Source organism: Haliotis rubra, unplaced genomic scaffold (genome assembly GCF_003918875.1).
Source record: "Haliotis rubra isolate DU_JTF1 unplaced genomic scaffold, ASM391887v1 Scf362, whole genome shotgun sequence".
In the NCBI taxonomy this organism is placed as follows: domain Eukaryota; kingdom Metazoa; phylum Mollusca; class Gastropoda; order Lepetellida; family Haliotidae; genus Haliotis; species Haliotis rubra.
Window position 1 is genome coordinate 487,711 of NW_025767038.1, and position 24,667 is coordinate 512,377.

At 38.3% G+C, this 24,667-nt stretch overlaps 1 protein-coding gene across 1 annotated transcript; it reads left to right on the forward strand.

Moving 5' to 3' along the window:
• The first annotated feature begins 1,785 nt into the window (after positions 1-1,785).
• LOC124285546 (tolloid-like protein 2) lies at positions 1,786-24,667 on the forward strand. Its single transcript, XM_046721790.1, has 17 exons — positions 1,786-1,900; positions 3,497-3,581; positions 4,828-4,967; positions 7,429-7,566; positions 7,930-8,012; positions 9,515-9,636; positions 10,651-10,794; positions 13,093-13,180; positions 14,219-14,340; positions 14,600-14,773; positions 16,799-16,895; positions 17,813-17,934; positions 18,155-18,307; positions 18,738-18,816; positions 19,708-19,829; positions 22,906-23,067; positions 24,247-24,667. Exons 6-17 carry the CDS (start codon positions 9,582-9,584, stop codon positions 24,600-24,602), a joined length of 1,674 nt encoding a protein of 557 aa, XP_046577746.1. The 5' UTR covers positions 1,786-1,900; positions 3,497-3,581; positions 4,828-4,967; positions 7,429-7,566; positions 7,930-8,012; positions 9,515-9,581; the 3' UTR covers positions 24,603-24,667.

Here is a 24,667-nt window from a genome sequence, read left to right on the forward strand (position 1 = left end):
CACTGAAATTATGTATTATACTCTTTTGTACTATTGGCCACGAGGCCTTGAATACGAATAAACTTCTTCTTCTTGTATATGTGGCGCTGAATGTTGCAATGTTTATACACAAAGAAGCATTAGTACACTTTAGGGAGTAAAAAGGAGATCAAGCTACAATGACAGGAATATTTGGCATACCTCCACGTTGTAGATAATTGTCTTTGTAATTGCTTGTTAATATACTTATTTTATATAAGAAATAATTCTTTGTGTTTCTATTTATGATGACGAGGTCTGTTACACATCACATGCTTCATACGGGATCGGGTGGTCAGGCTCGCTGACTTTGTTGACACATGTCATCGTATCCCAATTGCGTATGATGTTGATCACTGGATTGTCTGGTCCAGACTCGATTATTTACAGACCGCCACCGTGTAGCTGGAATATTGCTTAGCGCGGCGTATAACTAAACTCACTCACTCACCCAGTGAAACATGTCGTGGTAAGTCCTGCCGTATGTCAGGAAGGTTGGCCTCGTCGTCCAGTGTTGCAGGCGCATTTCATGGTGCGGTGGGGACGTATGTAATCTTCAAGTCCTTGAATGACATTAAGAAGCAATACACACATGTCAGAGATTTCATGAATGTCCGCCTCATTATTGGAACACTTTATTCGGAGTGTGTGCTGACACCTGATGTTCGTGTCATTGACATGCACAAATTATTTCCCTCCTTCTCTAAGGTCAACTTGTGAGCGAAGTCAGAATGACAAATTCCAATCCTTTTTCAAAGGAATTCATCCCAGAACATTCAGGATGTATTCGAAACATTTACTCATTTTACATAATATAATAATTCAGCTATAATTGCGTTTGAGTTTAAAATGCTAATATGGATCGATTGAATGCGCAGATATCTTGACAGAGAAACATGACTGAAGCACCAGTAAAACAAAACTGTTGGAAATCGATTCTCGACACAGGTACCTGAGTGATTCAATCGGGTTTACGAGCTCTTTAAACAATATTGACCAAGATAATGTATTTTATATTATAGACACACATATGAAGGGATATTTAGAATGATATATTTGTCAAGCCTTGATATGAAGTACTTTCTTAATACATCCACCCGTAATCAGAAATACCATGAAAAAGACTCGAGAACATGGACATCACGGCGTGACTGTTCTGATCAGCATCGGTACATATACCAAATCCATCTTAAATTTATAAGTACGGTATGCAAATTCAAGTCACACTAAAATAATTAAGTCATCACATTCGTGAAGATCCGGGTTAGAATTGATCTTCAGCAACCCACATGCATGCTGTAGTAAGAGGTCAATAACGGGATCGGGTGGTCAGGCTCGCTGACTTGGTTGACACATGTCATCGTATCACAATTGTGCAGATCGATGCTCATGCTGTTGATCACTGGATTGTCTGGTCCACACTCGATTATTTACCGACCACCGCCAAATAGGTGGAATATTGCTTAGTGCGGCGTAAAGCTACACTCAGTCACTTACTCACGCAGTAGTCATTGCTCTGATGAAGCACAAACTTGCGCGCATAAGATGTGTATTTGTACATCAGCTAGATGTGGGAGTGAGCCATAAAATGGCTCGAAGGTCGTTGAACGTCATGGTTGTCTACTGTGGGGATTGCTGTGTGTTGAGTCAATACCTGTTTATCACTCAGGTGGTAATGATATCTGATAACCCTATTTGTCACATGGTGTCTAATCGGGGTCAACTACAGACTTTAGCTTGATACTGAAATATGTCATGTGAGACGTGATTATTTACAGTAACAGCTCAGGCGGGCGCTGTAAGCGGAGACAGGGCATTATGAACAAACATTGTTTCCTTTCAGTGTGTGTCTTGTTGTTGGGGCCGATCGTTTCAGGTTCAGGTGGGTGTTATACATACAATGAATTTTCGACAAATAGAAACCTCTTAATTTCAAATACCTGTACATATAATGTAAATACCTTACATTCCAGGAAACCTCACAATATCGTTATTTTATATCTGTTGACGAGAACTCTTTACGAAGAAAATATATGTTAACATTTTTTTATCCCTAGAGATGTGTTACATTGTAAATATGGAAGTGAGTGTTGCTGTACATGTGAGAGCGTTAATGTGTGAATGATGAGTTTAGTTCTACGCCGCTTTTAGCAATCTTCCAGCAATATCACGGCAGGGGACACCAGAAAGTATCTTCAAACATTGTACCCATATGAGGAATCGAACCCGGACCTTCGGCATGACAAGCGAACGCTTTAACCACAAGGCTACCAGACCGCGCCATGAGCGTTAATGACTAAACCGACATGTACACAGTTCCACTGAGTCATTAACACACGCAGCTGACAATCTCCACTCGACACTAGCTACCTGGAATACACAATGCCATTAAAAGTGTGGTGAAATGTAACATACGTTAAAATTGGGATTAACATTTCTCAGTAAAGACCAGATTCTAGTTCGTTTATTGGGTTGAGTCGCTGATTTGGTGCTTGCCTCTAAGGGTGTGGGTTCGAATCCCGGATCGGATTCAAACCCAATAAATGAACTAGAATCTGTACTTTACTGAGGATGCGTAAGCTTCAACATAACATGTAGCTAACTGTCTTATTCAACCATAATCTGCAATGACTTGGCACCGGGTTCACGTCGTAAATGAGTTACATGATTAAACAATGGCTCAGTTGATGAACTCGAAACTTGTTAAAGAGAGACGTTGTTAGGCTCTAACTTTCCTGCTTATCAAAGTTTCACGATATTTGTCAATACATCTGTACAATCATAGTTTTGTTCAAATCAAACCTAAAACAAAATGATCACACTACATGAACACGTCAATCATATTTTCCTTCTCCTTTACTACATAGTTTGATACCTATGTATAGAATCTTGCTTACACTGACGATTGATAACGTTACTTTTATAATGGTAATAAGACAATGGAAGTATCTTCAATTTGAATTTGTCTGCGAATTCTTAGTTAAGGTACCAAAAGGGTAAAGCATTTGCAGTACGTTTATCGAAGACATGAACAACTGTATGTTTACATAATGTGGCTGAACGTGGTTCTGTTTCGTGTTTCGTGTGGGGTAGCCTAATAGTGATAGCGTAAGCTCGTCACGCTGTAGACCCAGGTTCCCAACATAGATACAGTGTGTGAAGCTCATTTCTGGTGTGCCCCACTATTTTCAGTCGAGGTAGAATGTGTGTCAAATACACTTCGTCCTTTTCACCATGTGCTAGGTTGCATGTAGATATTACGGCGTTAAGTTGTACTTGACACTGAATAATATGAAAATGGCGCTGAAAATATCCCTGTTTTGCATGTGCATTACAGAATGTTTATCGCCTAATTCGACGTCGCAGTATCAATCAGTGGACTCCTAAATGACACGTTTGAATGTGTCACAATCATTAAAGAATAGAAACTTACCTTGAGGTTTTTAAGTCAAGCAAATTATGTCCTTGTCACACCCAGGGGACTCAAGTTGTGGTGGTTCCCTCGTGGCAACATCTTTCGGCAAGACATTTACCTCCCCTGGATACCCAAACACCGACCTCCCGTGAGTAACTTTGATATTATACTGCTTAAAGGACTTATCCAAATGATCCAACTCTGTCAAATTACGATATGATAGGTCTGGCAAGAAGATCAGCTGTAAATTTGATTAGAAATATAGACTGAACTCTAATCTATCTGATCGAGGTTAATTTGTGCAGCTGACCGTGCAGACTTGCGTCCCTTGGGCAAGCCAGAAGACTATAATTGAGGGCTCGAATCCCGGTTCGCTCCTATTTCGTTTCTAGATTTGTCAGCACCGCACCCTGGTTCATGGGTTTTACTAAAGTGGCAAATGAACTTCACTACTGTGCAGTGTGTGAAATAGCTTCCAAACTTTGCTAGCCAGTCGGGCTAGCTATGACTGAAAGTTATATAAGCCCACAACATAATTCGAAATCTGAGTGGAGACACGGGTTTCATCATTAAGCTGCTAATATGATGAACATATTTATCAGCCCATAATCTTGCATGATTTAAAAGTGTATTACAATTAACAACTCGGAGAGAGTTATATATTTACAAAATGACCTCATGAAAATTCACTAGTCAGTCGGGCCAGTAACTGTGGCCATTACTTGCCCAACTGGATTTTTACTAGCCACAGGCTAGCTGGCCAGTGGTTATTTCCCACACTGCTACTGTGGCATTCTCCCCACATGTATACCACAAGTGTTGAATGGTCAACTCGAAACTCGAATAGTGTTTGACTGGGTGATTAGCCCTGTTCAATCACTCACTCACTCACTCACTGGATCGCATATTTGGAAATCTACTTCTAAGGTCTCAAACTATTTTAAAGGGACACTGATATAGTTCCGCATAAAAACTGCGTTTACTGATCGCGGTTGTCTGCTACACAGTTAACAACAACGCCGATGTCTTCTATTTCGTTAGTAACAACGCCGACTATATTTTAGAAACCCATGTGTATGACCTGCCTCTCCCAGTGCAAAAACGCAACGAAATCTCACTCACTGAATTGCGGTGCAAAATATGCATACACATCAGTGAGTGAGCAAATCGGGTTCTGTGATGCTTAAAGCAATATTTCAGTTACGCAATATTCGCAGCAAGTAACACCAGAAATTGGATTCATGAATTGTGTCCATGTAAGGTGTTGAGCCTGGGCTTACGTTTTACGAACTCCCCAAACAGGGCTCCTTCTGCACTCTTTCAGATATTTCAATTTCGTGTGTTGGTAGTTCTTGATTTGCCCAAAACTCACTTACAAACTGCTATGTTTTCAGGGCACAATCATGTACCTGGACTATTACAGCAGAACGAAACCAAACTATTTTATTGTCCGCCATGGACTCGGTACTTGAGAACTACAACTCACAAAGAACTTGTGACAGAGATTATGTGGCTGTTTATAATGGTCAGTACGGTAAGTAAAGATTTATTTGATCGTCATCATCCTATTACATTTTCGATAAGTAAATATAAATGTTCCATCAGAAAATGAAAACATTATTCTACATTATGATGGCTTAATAATGTCTGTAATAATATACAGAATACTGCGTTCATATCGAACTGATATGACAAACTGTTTGTTCATTTGTTTGTTCGGACCCGTTCATTTTATATTTTTATAACGGCGTATTCATGTAATGTATATTCTGTTTGTCCACACCTCCTATGACTGACTGACTGAGTTTGTTTTTTACGCCGCTTTTAGCAATATTCAAGCAACATCATGGCGGGGGACACCAGAAATGGGCTTCACACATTGTGTCCACGTGGAGATTCGAACCCGGGTCTTCGGCGTGACGAGCCAACGCTTTAACCATTAGGCTACCCCACCTCCTATGAAACCATTGGGTTCATAAAGCTTAATGTTTGTGTTTAAGGTCAATGTCCCATGAATGTATGAACAGTGCAACACCGTGGCTGCTTAATAGGCTTAATGTTGACCATCAACCTCTACCTGATTTTGTAAAAAAGCAGTATGAAGAGTATGTGTAGTAACATGGCCTTGCGTTTCATTCTAAGTGTGGTTCCATTAGCTACCCTGTGTTACCATGTGTGTCTATTATGGAGATGTGTGTCCGTGTGCATATTTGGAATTCTATGTAGACTGTGAAATACAGTCTAATGAGAAAGCAAGACTGACGTGTGAATTTCATATTTTCAAAAGAAGTCGAATTGATAAAGCAGTAAATTTTATATTGATATTCCAAATTCATCTGAGAATAGCGGAATAGTTTCTTGTCATTACACTAAGCGCCAAAAGGAACGTTATCCTCCTACCTTTATGAATTACTTCAATACTATCAAAGATATGTTAGAAGGTATTAATTCAGAAGAAAGCTTAACAACATAGCTTTATGCAAATCACAAATATATTTTGGTGAAATGCATCGTTTTCAGAAGAGTTAAATTGTCCTATTTTCGTCCATGCCGAAATATACCAATAACACTGATTTAGATGTCACAAACAAAGGTTGACATATAATTCTGCTTTGAGACAAAGAAAAGCCATTTAAAGTCACCATTTTTCAACTATTAAAACAAGAAACAATTGTTGTAAATTGTAAAATAGTCATTCCTATGATTTCTGTCTTTTAAAACATTTTCTGCTGATTTGCATTAGTGAAAACAGGTAAAACGTGTCTTTGGTATTGTGAAAAATTGTTTAGGAACATCTAAAATTATCTTTGATTAACGTTTTTGTTTGCAAAGTAACTTTTTTTTCATTTTCTGTTTACACATAGCAATATCAATCGCCAAAACGCAGCAATATTCAAGCAGTATTTGCATCCATGTCACATGTAGAATGACTTTTTGGGGTATAAAGAAAGACTATAATGCATGATATGATACACAAGAACGAGCAAAATGCCACGATTAACAGCTGAAGGGAGAGAAAGAGCCACTGGGATGGTGCAGATGGGGTCGACATGCAATGCTCTTGCCAACGCCCTCGGATGCAACCGTATCACGGTTATAAGACTTATTCAGGGCTTCGGACATACTGGGGTTACCGTAGACAGACCAAGAAATGGACGTCCACGCATCACAACGTCCGCCGTAGATAGGTACCTCCGTCATTAAGAAAGGAGGGTGACGTTTCTTTTTGGCGTTTAGTGTATTATTGTGATGAGCAGCAAAGATGTGTGAACATTCTGGCACATGGGTTGGTTAATTAATTCAGTTGGTTGCTTTACAATCTGAATTGTCTCTGTGGAAGGATAATCCGATATGTTTTGCTATTAGAATTGTTTTAACTAATGGAGTGCTTAACATAAAACTAGTCTTTAACTGGTAGGGATTTAGCCGTACGTTTCACAAATGCTGTTAAATAAAAAATGATGATTATTAGTAACGTTTAGTTTCTGTGGCAGCTGACTGATGACAAACATGAATGTCTTGTGGCGTCACATACTCAAAAGCCTGGAGTGTAGGTTGTGGATAGTTCACGTTGGGAAATAATCAAACTTGATGCCTACACTCGGTATTATATTTCACAGATATGAATGAATGAGTAACAATGTATCGTCACATCGGCAATATGTCAGCCACATCATGACGAGAACAATTAATTGTACACATAGTAATTCATGGTAAATTATAAAAACTTGTCAATGAAGGGCAGTAGAATAATTAGATTATCACAGATAAAAATTTAAAACTAGAAATTATATCTAAAACAGTTTAACTATAGATGAAAATACAATTTAAAAACTGCCTATATACTGCCAACAACTGAAGGTAGATCACAATAATAGGGACCATGGGGACTTACAGTACATTTGCTTCCTGCATGGGCTTCACAAAAATGAAGATTATGCTAGTTAGAGGTGATATGTTATGTTCACTGCCAATAGCAATATCACTTTGTCCAGGTGCTGACATGCTCGGCACCTTCTGTGGTCTCCAACAACCCGTCTTCTCCAGCAGCGGGGATTCTATGCGCGTCCATCTTCAAACCGATGGCAGAAACAACCACAAAGGATTCAAAATGATGTACACAGCTGTACCGGGTTTGTATGCAGTGAACAATCTAGATTGTGACTTGGGCGCGCATAAATGCAATTACGATATACAGAGAATCAGAATCAGATTATCAGTTTCAAACCCGCCAATCCATGCATCCGTCCATCTATCTTTCCGTCCAACCACCCATTTACCCAACGGCCCAACCTTCCACCCACCCACCCATCCATCCATCCATCCATCCATCCAAATACACACCCACCTATCCACCCATTCACCCAGCGGCCCATCAGTTAATCCAGAGCGACTTTCAGACGGCCATTTATCCCCCCGCTCATCCATTCATGCGTACTTCCATCCATCCAAATGGTATTGTAATTGTATATGTAATGTCTTGTATCCAATGTCAGCAACGACGTGCAATCTGACGCTGCCTGCAGGGCCGAGTCCAATACATCTTGTCTCCCCCTGGTTACCCTGACAACTATCAACGGTAAACAGAAATTATTTAGATTACTAATTGCATATACATTGAAGGAAGGCCAAGTTCTATGAATAGTCAACTTCTTTATTGCAATGAATGCGACGTATCGGTGTAGGTACTAACACCGTTATCAAGCAATCGCACTTCCATAGAACTTGGTCTTCCTTCATCTATACAACTTCAAAAGTGCCTCTCAAAGAAGTGCATATACAATAATTTGAATAGACACTCCGATTCTCTCGGTAACCATGCTTTACGGAAATATACATACATGGGTATAAAATTATTCTTGCATGGTGGAAATCTGCCTGTTGATTCCAATGGATTAGTTAACACATTATCTCTGTTCTAATGATGCAATGTACCACCCTTTCACAAAGACAATACTGCAATAAGCTACTTGTTACACTAACACTGGATGAAACTATTGGTACAATTCGGATTCCAAAGAGAAATAAATATAGCGTTGATCGGAACAACAAGACAAGGTAATAGAAGTAAACTAAATGAAGAAAATGTTTCATATAGAGAACGTGATATATCAAAGATAACGAAATAACTACAACGATTTCCTTAATACTCGAAATGAGGATGTTAATGCTGCTGTTAACGTAGCACAACTTTTTACTTTTTCCAACTGTGCTCATCTGAACAACGCCTTGATCTGTGCGTGAACACTCTATGTGTTGTAAAAACATACTGAGGGAAAAAAATAAGGGATCACATGAAAGCATTAGTGTTCCTTTATTTTTCCCAAGGTTTCTTTACAAACTTTGAATCGCACAGCTTGTGAAAAAACTGGTAAAAAATAAAGGAACACTTGTGCTTTCATGTGATCCCTTATTTTTTTTCCCTCAGTATATGTTAACAACACTGATCATTTACTAATTCCGTAATAGTGTCAATCACACTTTTTATAATTAAATTATTATATATTGATTTACATACAATCATAAATATTTATTGAGAAATATTCCAGCTATACTATGATGCCTGTCTGTAGTTGGCATAGGGCCTAGTCATGACCAGAAAATTCAGTGATTGACATCATAGGTATTTATCAACATTATTGGCATATGCATCAACTCGCTTACCGAGCCATACAACCCGATGCGGTTTGTCGCCTCCTCGGTTGTCGGTCAATGTTAACTCAAATTATAGTATTATTGCTGATAACACGTCACAATTTAATTCTGAAAACCTAAAAGTCCAGAAACTACCTGCAATGTGACCAGTTTATCATCAGTTATCATGAATCTATGCTGAGGATGACATATTTTGTTTTCGAAAACCAGAAAAGTTAATGTTGCTCATGTTTTCATATTTTGGAGGTTGTACATGCATGAACGTATGTTTATAAGAATCATGACACACGATTTAACTCATTTGAACTTTATACGGCTAATTTAGAGCGTTTTGAAATATCCCGCAGACATGTATTCTTTCAAGAGCATTATTACAGTGTGATAAGGAACACGACCGCTGTTTCTGATCTCGCCATCTATTTACAGTGGATTACAGTGCCAATGGTCTATTACTGCGCCGTATAGAACCAACATCAATGTTGAAGTTTTGTATATGTATATGGAAAAAACGACATCATGCCTGAACGACTATCTTCTGTTTAAAGACGGTAGGTAAAATTGAGTTATTTGTTATACAAGTTTCTTTTGAGGCAGTTATAGCCCCAGTTATGAGAGGAAACATTCATGTGGACAACACGAGTCGAGAAACCCTTTGTAATTATTTTTGACTAATATATCGTTTTCCGTTTTAATCACATGTGTGTTTTAGAAATACATTGATTGTTCCATCAGTTAAAAACAATGCCTTTTTCCGTTCACATACTATGAAAATTTACAATGATGGAACCATATTATTTTATATTCAAATATTGTGGCGATATGAAAATTCTTCCCTGGACATATTTGATGTTTATCGCCGCCAACAGCATTATTCAAACTGTGCGGTATCAAAACGTGAATACAAGGTCCCGCGCTTTCGGTTTACAAATTAAGCCACTGAAAAACGTTTTCTCCTACTGTCAGACTGGTTTGCTCTTGAGCAATTCTCATCACGTCTAATTCCTTCTGGATGTTATAAACACATTACTATAGCGCGAGTGTCGCCAGTCTTGGGATATTCAACACATTGCAATGACCTTGAATGTTTAAACGTATTTATCGACACAAAGATTCCTTATCATCAACCGAGGTGTTGTTGCTTCGAGGACTGAAAAGTTTGTATAGACGCTTTATACGAATAATTAATTGTTCATTTCTAAATATTATGCTTGTCAGTTATCGCATAAGTCACTGAGATAAGCTCAGATATTGCATAAGTCATAAGAACGATGACAAGTTTAGGAATCGCAACTTTCAAGAATCGTAATCTAACTGAAGTGAGTGAGAGAGTATGGTTTTACGCAGGCTTTAGCAATATTCCAGCAATATCACGGCGGGGGACACAGGAAGATGGGCCTCACACATTGTACCCATGTGGGGAATCGAACCCGCGTCCTCAGCGTGACGAGGGAACGCATTATCCACTAGGCTACCCCATCACCCCCAATCTAACTGAAGACACCATGTTAACAGAAACTGAATCTACTTTCGCCACTTATTCAATAATAAATATTATTTTTAAGGCCCTGAGACTTATGACACACAACTGGCAAAGATCTGTGAAGTGACGTCCACTCCAATCATCAGCATGGACAACCATATGACCATTATATTTCACACAGACAGTTCCGCGACAGGACAAGGCTTTCGTTTGAAGTACTCGAATGGTAATGTTCTTCAAGTCGTTTAATGTGAAACGAAACCAAACAGTTTGGCGTTTGGTGTTTCATTATCATTCATTTGCTGTCTTAGTCTAAAATATACACTGACGATATTTCCTGTCACCAGATGACAGATACATCATATTTGAAATATTCTATTTATTATATGCTTTCAGTTTTGTTTAATCAAATGTAAACATGTTTCTACCATGACTTCAGTAAACACTGGATTGTGATTGGTTAATTAAAGTTATTCAGAGGTATAGAATCACGTTATACAGGTCTCTGATTTTCCGTGCGCAATTATATATTGTTTACGGTAATGCACTTTTTTGTCTGCCTACCAACATGGCGGACACCAAACAACCTACCGATGCATCGATAAATTACGGCGATTTTGCTGTCGGAAATTACACATATGTCTTTAAAGATGGATTTAGCGATGATGGGCACCACTAACTACTTGCGTAAATCACAGCAATGGGTGTTTATACCTACAAAAGTACTTCGAAAGCATAGAAACAAATTAATTTAATATTCAGCCGAACAAGATCAAAACATCGTCTGCTTTCCGAATAAAAATTAAACAAGAAAAATATGTTTACGTTGATTCTATGTCATGTCAAAATAGATTAAGCAATAGACTGCTACATAATTTCCGTATTTAATTTATTATCAGCTTTCCTCAACGATATCGCCACTGTTCTTGATCCGGTAACGGAGGATGCATTAACATCGAACGCAGAAGAAATGTTAATGCCTTCCGTCCACATAAATAAACAGTTGGGTTATCAATTCCAACAAAATGATATATTTTTAGAAATTTGTAGGGTTTCAAATTTAGCGGTAGTAAAACACAATTACAGAATCTGCAAAATTCACTTAAAACCGCTCTGTTTAGCCCAACATATTTCTTTCTAAAAATATAATATCGTTGAAAAAACTATTTAGCTTAGTCATGATCCCTCTTATCCATTACACTGCTTGATCTAAAGTAGTGTATTAAAGTATAATTAATTACCTTACCGTGTTTATGCCAGAGGTACACCCTCATGTCCTGTTCCATCCTTTCGGAAATATCACCACAAATCTGGCTCTTTGTCAACAGCCTCGCGAACATGCCAGCGAATCCGATTCAATTTGAAGCCACTAGGTCACAAAACACTTTCCAAAATGTAGAAAATAATATTTGTAGAAATCGAATTTGAGCACAAAGTACACACATGAGTATGTAAGAGTCATGCGTGAAATCGTCAAGTTGAGAGGGCGCAAAATTCAACAGTATCTAAATTCGGTACAACACGGACTTCTCATCACAGCAAAAGCGCCTCTACTCTTAAATTTCAGTCATATCATCAGGTTAACCTTGCGCAAACTGCTCTCCTGTCGCATCTTTCCAAATTTCCGATATGCAACGTAAAGGTAAACGATGACTTCCGAGAAAAGGTCAAGGCCATGAGGTTGCTGCCATTATTTGGGTTGGGTAAAGGGTCTACGGTGGAATTTGAAAATGGGAACCAAGCTTTTTAAACTTATGTAATATATGTTTTCCAATTTATCAGTTAATGATTGGTGATTAATGCATTGAAAAAACAAAACGTTATTTGTTATTACTGGATCTGGTGTTTGTTAGCTATTGACGGTTTGCCACCAATCACCCCGTTTCGGGCGATGCCACTTGAGATTGGAATGCGAGGCCCCTTCACGTATTGACTCGTAACCAAAGAAAGAGTTCCAACTGAAAGTGTTCATAAAATTGTCATGGTAGAATGGAGATAAACCTACTGTGTTGGAAAATCAGAGGTATATAACAAAATTATAATAGCTCTAAATTTCATTTAAAACCGAAATAATTAATACCTGAAAATTCGATCAGAGGAGGTTGGCCTGATAACCAAATTCATTTGGTGAAATGCATGTGTTCACATAGGCTTATATTCTGCTGTGGAACAAGATACGAGTGAAAACTTTGTTGACCTATGAAATAGTTCAGGCAAAGTTATATCTTTACTGTAGTGAACAAATGTTCGCCACAGTAGTGAAAATATTATTTTCCTGAAAGTCAAAAATCACAGTCTCTCACTCTTAAATAAATAATATAATAAACTTAATAAACCATTAAATTAAGCTGCATCAGCTTATGAGCTACCGTGGTGGACATCGTTGAACATCTCAGGCTCGATTTTATTTGTGTAACAGGCTTTAGACTCCACTAACATTAACTAATATTTGTTTGGTGACCTAATCGTCTATTTCGTAAATAGTATTTATCATCAATGTACATTTTCACTTTTGTTGTCGCAGATTTCACTTGTGGAACACCAGATCTCCGCGCCTCACCCAATACAGAGACGTATCTGACCTCACCCGGCTATCCTTCATACTATTATTAGTAAGTGCAACACTACTGTTAAATGAATAATACAACATTTAATCCGTAACACAAGACAGGGACCAAAGAATTACAATTACTACCACGATAAGCCAGTAGACCTATACTATTGACTCAATATAGGGCAATGTTTATCATTAAACATAACAGCAAGCAGACCTACACCCCTGCTAAGGAAGTTCATATGAGCATTAGCATGTCCACAGGACAAGATGCTTGCGTGTAAAGCACATATGCGCAAGGTGCTATATTGATTAGATAAAGAAATATTTGAATTTTACAAACTTTTGAAAACATATAGGTTTTACTGTGTATAATTGAGATTGAATGTAACACGCCCAGTTACATGTAGTTGAGGAGAATAATATGGTTATGGTTGAAAGATGAGGTGAGGTGAGATTGGGTTTAACGTCGTGCTTGAGAATATTTCGCTCATATGATGACGTGCATGTGTGTGTATGTGTATGTGCGGCTGCTGGTACTAGCCCAGACTTAAGCTGGTTTTATAGTACTAGCCCACTGAGATACCATGTCGCAGTGAAGCATGAATACCCCACTCAGACACTTTATACTGACTCCGAGCCGACCAGTCCTTGTACCCATTAATGCCGAGCGACAGACAGGGACCAACAAGTACCATATTTTAACGTCTTTTGGTATGACGCGGTCGGGGATCGACCCCGCGACCTTCCGCTCTTCGGGCGGACGCTCTAACCACTAAACCACGGAGGCGGTCTTATGGTTGAAAGAACTGCCTCTAGGAAGTTATGTGTATCTGTGCTTACACGTTGTGTTTAATAGGAATACATGTGGAATGTGGTGAATACTTTGTGTATTAGCAGCTTTAGTCAGGTAATATCAGCCATACTAGGGAACGTACTAGAAGAAGTGAAAGAACAAATCTCAGAATATTAATCAATGACCAAGATGTTCACTAAAATCGTACATATTTTGGCCGGCGAATGTTATTTTTACATGTGAATGCATGATGTTGGGTGCTTCATTCAAAGCTGGTTCTGATTCTGATTCTATCTGTAGCAACCTACAATGCTCGTGGACAATTTCCGCACCGGCTGGGTATAAAGTAAAAGTCAGCATTGTGTCTCTTGATATTGAAAACTCGACGTCCTGTGAAGCTGACTATCTTCTCTTCAGCGATGGTAAGCTATAAAATCTAAACATATTCCTGTTGCCTTATGTGTTGGAATGTCTTTAACTCGACTATCCCATTAGTCGAAGCTAATTAAAATGACACTGACGTTCATTTTGTTTATGCATATTCGTCACAACTAAAAATAAGAATGTGTCATTATGCTTGTTGACATCTTAAGCGCATCAGCGCGCGATTTATTGGTCTTATAATAACAATTCAGAACTCCCAAATCCGGGAATGATTAGGAGGTACTATTTGTATCAAAGGGTCATCATATGAAGCCGCTGTCCTCGGTAAATATTGTGGTTTTACGGGCAAACAAGTCATCAGCTCCAGTAACCACATGACCATCACCTTCCACACCGACGGCTCTGCAAGAAGGAGAGGCTTTTCTTTAAAATACACAGCTGGAAGATTCCTGCCAACAACCACAACGACAGGTATAACTGAGTTAGGGAATAGATATTTCATTTTCTGGGATGAGGATCCTTATGATCACAATGAACACAAAAAGAAAATGACAACAAGCAGATTATCAGACCACTTACATACCACCATTATGCATACATACGTTGCTTGAAACAATAAACGACAAAAGTTTCCTTCTAATTAATATCCGGCGTGCTCATGTCGCTGAACACGCCATTTTGTGGAAGTCGCTTACAGATAGTGATGTCATACGTACGTCAACATTTTTGTATGTTTGGTATTTTCGCTGAGGTGAGATTATGAATGAAAATACACACGACCAATCAATCCCTCTGCTTACATTTTCAATTCGTATGCTTCTTTCGTATATTACAAAAACATGTTCATGTGATCAATTTCAGAATTAATATCTTTTGATTTGAGACTAGACTAGAGACCAATCTAAATCAAGTGGCGTTTAGCTCGGCAAACAAAGTCCTCATAATGTCATAACATTTCAGCTCTTATATTGAGGTTATATATATTGTAAGAAAATGAGTGTATATTTTCAAGCATTGATGTTAATTAATTCAAAAACTCACATTTGGTCACACATAAAAAAATCGTGATTGTTTCGTGTACACTTCAACCTTAAGGTTCAAGAAATATGTTTTGAAAGACGGTTAAACTGAGTGAGATAAAACCGACAAAATCCTTTCCACATTTACCAGAGTGAGTGTGTGAGTTAAGATTAACGTCAAATCGGCAATATTGCAGCCATATCGTGACGAGAACAGTTGATGTCAATATTCAAATTAATAAATGTCTAACGTAAAATCCTGTCATCGAAGGATAGTGAAACTGCTAGAATACACAGCTGTTAATTTAAAACTAGTACGCTATCATAAAAATATATCACGAGAGACAACAGTACAATATAAGAACGAGCTGTAGGTCACCAGCAACTGAAGGTTGATCACCATGCTAAGGACCATGGGGACTTACAGTACCTTTGCTACCTACATGGACCCTATTTGGATTTTCATCATCCCTTCAGCAGCCGGTGATAGTACTCAAATTTAGCCATAATTAAAATCACACAAAAATCACATTTACAAGAAACGTTAGGTAACGAAAACTAACACTTCTTCGGAAAACTAATGGACGTATTCATATGTTCTACTAAAGCGTTTCCTCTAAAAATGGCCAATTTGGGATTTGACCGACGACTAAAATGAGTTAAATAAAACCGACAAAATCCTTTCCACATTCACCTGAAACACCTACCAAGAGAGACTATATGACAGCACGAAGATCTGTTTTTGAATCACTAACAAATACTGATGATACCACGTGATACCACAGTATCAGGCCCCACAGGTCCACCCGCCATGCACACATGTACCCTCTACATCCACGGGAACTATGATACAAGTCAACATATGCAAGCCAACATAATATCCGACACCTATCTGAGGCTTATACATGCACAGGAATATTCAGTGTTGATCTTGCTTATTTTCACATAGGGGCGGTGGGGTAGCCTAGTGGTTATAGCGTTCACTTCACACCGAAGATTTGGGTTCAATTCCCACATGGGTACAATGTGTGAAACCCATTTCTGGTGTTCCCCGTCGTGATATTGATGGAATATTGCTAAAAACGGTTTAAAACTAAACTTACTCACTCACTATTTTCAAATGTTCCAACATCTCGAAAATGAGCATTTTTCGGTATTTTAGCTAAATTACGTCTAGTGTTGTCTAATCAAAATCAGCAACGAATTTCTTAACTCTTCTACACATTTCTTAATGATGCACATCTCTTATGGATCTTAGCATATCTCAACCTTTAAACCTTTTTAAGTCTTTGATCCGATTTTTGTCAACTGGTGTTACCTGTGAATATTGCTAATTGTAAAATGGTTCATATTGTTTGCAACTGTAATTATATCGGCGATTGTTCGTAATTGATTGTTTAAAACAAAGTGTTTCAAATCAACTCGGATGGGATTGCTGTGACTAAAGTATTCCTTGGTTTCCATATTGTTTGTGTAGTGACACCATATGTGCCAAGTTGTGGAACGTCAAGGCTCAGTGCCACTTCCACGTGGAACCTATTGTCGTCTCCTAGTCTCCCAAGCAATTATGCAGGGTAAGTAGATGCATACAAGAAATGCCCGCTGTTGAATAAGCCACATGTTATACACAACCTCAAGATGCTACGATAGAAGAATATTTCAACCCTTTCCACGACTGTGTCGAGCATGTGTACTTCGGGAAGTGCATCATGACATTTGAGCACCTTTAACAACATAATCAGATTTCGAAGGAGGTGAGGTAAGGTGGAATTTGATTTAACGTCGTGCTTGAGAATACTTCGCTCATATGACGACGTGCATGCGTGTGTATGTGTATGTGCGACTGCTTGTACTAGCCCAGACTTAAGCTGGTTTTATAGTGCTAGCCCACTGAGATACCATGCCGCAGTGAAGCATGAATACCCCACTCAGACACATTATGCTGACTCCGAGCCGACCAGTCCTTGTACCCATTAATGCCGAGCGCCAGGCAGGGACCAACAAGTACCATATTTTAATGTCTTTTGGTATGACGAACCCGCGACCTTCCGCTCTCTGAGCGGACGCTCTAACCACTACGGAGGCGGTCGATTTTGAAGGATCTGTCGAAAACCACATACAACCTCTACAAATCTGGTGCCGAAATCACCGCAGTTTATATTTGGTCTAGTTATGCACTCGGTAGTCCAAACACTTTAATGGTTCAGGATAGTTCACCAAAGGTGGAAACTGTACATTCATTTTCGCTGCCCCCTTTTGGTCCTGTATTTTTCTTTTAAACTGGTAACATGTAAAGCCGCGATATTGATGGAGTATTGTCAAAACGAACTGTATTCATTCACTAAATGTTACGACCAGCTGATAGTAAAGATGTTCATAACGACAATTCACATAATGTTACTTGAGTTTCAATATATATGGTTGGCTGCCCTTGATTTTTGGTATGATCTGTTCCTCCATGAGAAGTGATGCTGTAATATCCTGTGTTTAGCCAAGTAAACTGCAGCTGGAGAATTTCTGCTCTTGTTGGAAATGAAGTATCCGTTGAAATTGAGGAACTGTCTATAGGAGAATCAACATCGTGTGCAGGGAATTACCTTCTCGTCAGTGACGGTAAGCACAATGTCTGTATTCGACAAATATTTGTTCTTCATCTCAAAATGTGTTTGAATAACACTGATCAATGAAGGAGTAACATTGGTCTTTTGCAAGTTCTAAACAGGCTGAGGTTTTGCTTTCATATACTATGGTTAAAGTATCATTGGTATTATAAAAAAGCGTCATAACTCACCAATGTACGAGTGATGGTTGTCATGAAATATATTTATTCAAGGTTCCTCGTCTAATTCCGCCGAATTAGCAAGATATTGTGGATCCACCACCGGGAACGTCATGAGCTCCAACAAAGATGTGACCATAACCTTCCATACCGACGGCACTGCCAGACACGCAGAATTCAGTTTGATGTACAAGGCGATACCGTCAGGTATTCATCTTTAAGAGTGTCTCCTCTCTACCCTGTTGCATCAATAGTGCTGTAAAAAATTAAAATGAAGCTCTGTTGAATAAGTGCAATATGTTAAAAAATATTTGAGATAAACATTTTGCCCACAATATTTACAAAAATGGTCATTGTTCATTGGACATGTTCGGAAGAAAAAACACGGATGGTTGACTCTTTCCTTCAGAGAAAAATGTAAATCTTTTCGCATTCATCTGATTCCCAAACTGGAGGGAATTATGCCATCTCCACCAAAACATAATGACATGGTGAACCTATAATGCTCATACGAATATTCTGTTCATGACATTTCTCTATCCGTATTATCAGACACTCCCAAAATCCGGATATATGTACATATACATGCAGGTAACCTTTCTATAATCCTCCATTCTCGCAACTTCATGTATTCCAGGATGTGGCGAAGATAAAGTGATTGGCTTTCGGGAAACAGCATATGTTGAATCACCGAACTATCCTTCGTACTATCCACCGTGAGTAAACAATACATGTATAAGATGTAATTAATAGAATCAGAAAAAACATACATGACCAGAAGAAATATCTGCTTGAAGTAAAGTCTCTTGTATGATTCGATTCCTCCTGTCATAATCATTTGAGTGTATCCTGCCAAAAGATGGTACCAGGTACAAACACATGTAAAAATGTTGAAGCCTATTTTAGAAGGATATAATTCATTACTCTATTCGTTCGGCACAACATCATCAGTCAAATATCATGAATTATCACAATATCAACCTCCACAGAAAAAGTCAAAATGAGGGTACATTTCTTAGAACGTTATAATAATGTGTATGGTATCTCTGTATATCTATGTGTCACGTATGTTATCTTCGGATTAGATTTGAATGCAAACTAACGCAAACATCAGAAACACCTAAATACAGACCGCATTGCACCTTCGACGTATATAACCCTGTTAACTATTCTTAGACTCTTTGGACCCGTGAAGATCCGGGTTAGAATTGATCTTCAGTAACCCATACTTGTCGTAAGAGGCGACTAACGGGATCGGGTGGTCAGGCTCGCTGACTGGGTTTACACATGTCATCGTATCCCAATTGCGTAGATCGATGCTCATGTTGTTGATAACTGGATTGTCTGGTCAAGACTCGATGTTGCTGAGTGCCGCAAAAATTAAACTCGCTCACTCACTTACTCTTAGACTCTTTGACGAATTTTATCGATGGTTTTACTGCACACTCTTTGAAGTTGGTAATAATAATTATCTCGCGATATATTTCGCGACAGTTTGTTTCATGTTTCGTGATATTATGTTTCTGTTCTTAGTATGTAAAACATGTCCATATTCCTTTGCATATTCCACATGCACTGATATTAATTATGATTTTTTTCCATTTTAGAAATTCGAACTGTGCCTGGACAATTAGCACTAATGTTAACGGATATGTAATCTATGTTGTGACGGAGGAGTTCAACCTTATTTCTGACGCCATGTGTACAGACTACCTAAAACTCTACGATGGTAATGCTCCCCTGTGTCTTCCTAGCATATAAAATGTAACGGCGACAGTGTGTTACTTCAGCCACTGCATCAGGTTAAAACTAGTTTTTCCCAGTTCGACGATTGTAACTGTTTGTGTAGGACATATTCGTTTACGACAACGCGGTCTTGTTGATAGGGCATCCGTGTGGATCCGGGTTAGAATTGGTTTTCAGTAACCCATGCTTGTCGTAAGAGGCGACTAACGGGGATCGTGTGGTCAGGCTCGTTGACATGATTGACACATGTCATCGTATCTCAATTACGTAGATCGATGGCCACGCTGTTTATCACTGGATTGTCTGCTCCAGACTCGATTATTTGCAGACTGCCACCATATAGCTGTAATGCTGCTAAGTGTGTCGTTAAACAAACAAACAAAACCTTGTTGATAGGGAAGTAACTTTTCAAAGTTAAATGACGTGGTATGGTTGGCAGGGTTGGGTCTCTTCCATCAACGTATTAAGCATCACTGACCTGCATCACTTCGAGTTCTCTGAAATAACAGCTGACAAATTGTGATATAAATGTTACACCTTCAACAGTCCAGCTAACCCACATGCCAAACAGGGTCATGTTCGAGATTGCAAAATAATGACCGATATTCTCCACTGAATTATCTTGTTCAAGATTCAAGATTCAAGATTTTTATTTGTAGAAAGGCCATATGACCCAAAGTACAAATGTACAATATAACATAAGATTCTACAGAGTTACTTTCTTTAGTTTTATACATTCAAACACATGTTTAAGAAATTTAGCAAGATTTAACAGAAATATGTTATTATTTGATTGGCACAGGTTTGAAACATTATTATGGTTACCACTACTACAATTTGGGATGAAACGCTTTCTCTATGTTACAAAATATACACAATCATACAGTACATGTTTTTCATTCAGCATTACATTACAGTGTTTACAAATGTAAGAGTTATTACTAAAGACATTTTCTTACTCAGATATCCACTTCTAAATAAAGTTAATACACGTCTATGCTCATGGGAACTGATATTTAACAAATATTTTTCACATTTAAGCAAAGACTTATGAGAATGATAAAATGCGAGAGAATCACTCTGAAGAGAATAGAGCCAGTTCTGATAAGCACATTCTTTAACACGTTGACTAAAGATATAAATAAAATGATCTGGATCCTCAACCTCTTGGCTTATCCAAACAAAACCATAGCCATAACGAAAAAGTAAATATTTTCCTTGATCGGCCCAACTCGGTCTTTTTCTCTCAAGAATGGACAACAGCATATTATAACATTGGAAAGCATATCTTTGACGTTGCATTCTCAACAATCGTAGCCAATACTTAATACATTTAATATGATAGGAAACATAAAGTGGATATCTTCCACACTCACCGTATGATACGGCATTCGACGATTTATAACTAATATGGAGAACAAATTTACAAAACTTCCTATGAATAATTTCAATATTACTCCTTTCTTCCCAACCCCAATTTTCAGCCCCGTATGTAAGAATTGGAGTAATCTTTTTATCAAATAAAAAGAACGCATCTTATACTGTAAATTCAAAACGTCTGATCAATGATTTTATGGGCCATAATGCTTTACTTGCCTGCTCCGCTAATGTTTTACAGGCTCTAGTCCATATCAATTTAGGCGTTGTCATTAACCCCAAATATTTATATGCATTTAATATTGCAATAGGATTCCCATTAAAGAAGAATGTTTCATATTTAGACAGAGGCCCACCCATTTTAAAGACAATTATTTTACTTTTAGCTAATTTAATGTCCATACCCAATCTATAAGAATAATTATGTAGGGCATCCAATCGTATTTGCAACTTAACAACGCTATCTGCAATTAGTATCAAATCATCAGCACACAACAAGGCAATAAGGTTCAACATTTCATTGGATATAAAGATACCATCATCAAATTGGCTCTGCAAATCACACACAAGCTCATTTATGAATAGCGAAAACAACACTGAGCTTAGTGTACATCCTTTTCTGACACCGCAGGAACTGTAAAAAGAGTTTGTTAATTGTTTACCATAATCAAAAGTAACTGTTTATTTAACATTAGTATACATACTTTTTATGACATTGAAAAATTTACCATGGATACCATTTTGTAATAAAATATATAACAGCTTTTTTCTATTCACCATATCAAACGCCTTTCTAAAGTCTATAAAGGCACAATATAGAGAGGAATCCAGTGGTTCTCTACCGTAATCAGAGGACCTAGATACTCTCATGACGTCATTTGTCACCTCATTAAAGAAGTACTTGACTCCATCGATGATCAAATAGTCTGCTTTGAGGAAGGCAGTTTTACCTTCCTCTCTGGCCTGTTTGAGATGGGGTCCTAACTTCTTTCTTCTTTCTCTAACTTTCATCGAGAAGTCCTCAGAGATCCGATATTCATTGTTACCTTTAAGGTGTTTCATCGCCTGCATGAATACACGATTCTTGTCGTCCCGAGATACAAACTTAGCGATGATAGGTGCAGGTGTACTGGTTCCACGCCTAGCCCCAAGTCTATGTACTGTGTGGAACTGTATCTCATCTACATCGTCTATCTCCAGGTCCTCCACCATAAACGTAGTATCGTTGTTACTTTCTTTATCTTTCATTTTCAGACCAAATATCAGTAGATTGTTACGGCTGGAGTAAACTTCATTTTTGTCAAGTTTGTTCTCTAAGGATGATATAATTGTTGACTGCCTTTTTATAGTCATCTTCAAATCACTGTTCTCTGCTTGGATCTTTTCGAGTTGATTATTGACGTTGATTGTGTTTTGGTCCACAACTGTTTTCAAGGCAGAGAGTGTTTCGCTCATAATGCGAATAGTGGAGTTCAACTTATCTATTTGTTGTGAAAGGGCATTGCGACAATCATTGAACAGGCAACCTCTTCAGAATACCTAGATTCGGATTGTTGAGATTCATTTCCCCAAATGTATGTAAAGGAAGATTGCCTACCAAAACACTTCAGCATCTGTAGGTCGTGTTTTTCGATTTTGAATTGGCAGTATTATTTATACACATTATATTTTTCCTGTCTCAGTCGATGGACCAAATGAATACTTGATCGGTCGATGGTGTGGATATGGTGGACCGAATATACGGAGTACAGAGATGACTGTGAGGGTTCGATTCCACTCCCATAATTCCCCTACTTACATTGGATTTAAGTTGGCATTCATTGCTGGAAAGCCAACATCAGCGCGTAAGTATGTTATGATTTAATCATGTGGGAATAAGCTGAACATCTGTAAGGTGAATGAGATGTAAAACCTTTACGTCAAGTTCATATCCATGCTATTCGAATTGATTTTACAGTAAACTACGTTTATAACGAACTGATTGATATTATTGATGTTGACTGTTTTTATCTCGACCATCTGGTTTGATTTATATTTTAGTCGTAATGCATACAACGAATTACGGTTACAACGAACTACAATTGGTGGTCAGATCGAGTTCGTTAGTAAACGGTAGTTTACTTACGTCCTTTTGTTTCTTTCTTCTAACAGAGCAGATGGAGTTAAGTAGCCATATGGGATTAACTTAAACATGGACATAACAAAGTTGTTTGTAGATATTAAGAACTGGGCAGCAGTGAGATGTTGGAGATGGGTGGCCGCGAAGACCAAACTCTTACTTCGCTGTCAAGTGTTCAGTTTTTATATTTCAAATTCTCCCTCATTATGTAGAACTATGTTCAAAGCTGAAATAGGCAATAATGTTCAAACCGGATTTTACAAGTTGAGCTAAATACATACATTGACCAATGTGCTGTTTACAGGCTTCACAAAAAAAAGAAAGTCTGGGATTCGGGATGATTGGTTGTGGAGCACTCATTGACGCATACTGTCAGTCTAAACCTGATATGCACTAGTGTTGGGAATTGGTTAAAACCTCATAATTGATGATTGCTTCATTACAACCGATCAATCATCGAAAATAATTGGTTAGCCTCATTTATGAAATTTTCCTGTTTTTATGTTGTTGTTTTTGTTAATGAAAAAAAAAACATAATGAAAAAACATGTAGTTCTTTGGGTTTTTGGTGTGGCAAATTTCACATCTTGAAAGGATTACTACTTAACTAGTATGTTAGGAACATAAAATTCCATGAGTCTTTAAGATAAATGTAATCATGACTTGGAACAAGCTTGTAGTGGTTATGAAATGTAACTTACAAAACCAACCTTGTGAAAAATATTGTTAATGCAAAAAGTGTTCCAGAATTGTTTGTGTTCGATTATGAGAAAACATGATCGATTGCTTGGTCGTTTAGTCACTGCAACCAATCTCCGATTATTTCAATTAATCGTACCACCACTAATATGCACGCTGTTTTCTGCCCTTAAACTTTGCCGTCTTGTTTCTGCTTTGTCGTACAGCGTTTTGGCTCCCGAACACTGGAACCTTACTCGGCAGCATACTCGGTGGCACCGTGGCTGTGCTTGTAATAATAATCTGCTGCTGTGGAATTTGTATCAAGAAAAAGTCTACTACCAAAGACCAGTCGAACAGATCAGTGACCAACGTAGTTTCCGTCCCCTGTCCCAAATACACGACAACTACATCTACTACTCATCCGGCCAGGTCTACTCCACCCCCAGGCTACAATGAAAGTGTGGAGGCTGACCATGGCCTGTACTGCCAGGCTGTGCCAGATGTACAGCCACTTGTGACGCCATCCCCTGGCGGTGCATCTCCACATCAAGGGAAAGATAACCCAGCCTGCCTAAATTGAGTGACTTCCAGGTGATCATAATGTACATGTTTTGTACTGAGTGAGTAAATAAGAAATGTCACATT

Excerpts from the sequence above, each read along its gene's own strand:
- LOC124285546 (XM_046721790.1), top strand. The coding sequence starts at position 9,582 with ATGTATATGGAAAAAACGACATCATGCCTGAACGACTATCTTCTGTTT. Across the intron at positions 10,795-13,092 it reads TCGTTTGAAGTACTCGAATG|ATTTCACTTGTGGAACACCA; the intron begins GTAATGTTCTTC and ends TTGTTGTCGCAG. Across the intron at positions 16,896-17,812 it reads CTCCCAAGCAATTATGCAGG|CCAAGTAAACTGCAGCTGGA; the intron begins GTAAGTAGATGC and ends TCCTGTGTTTAG.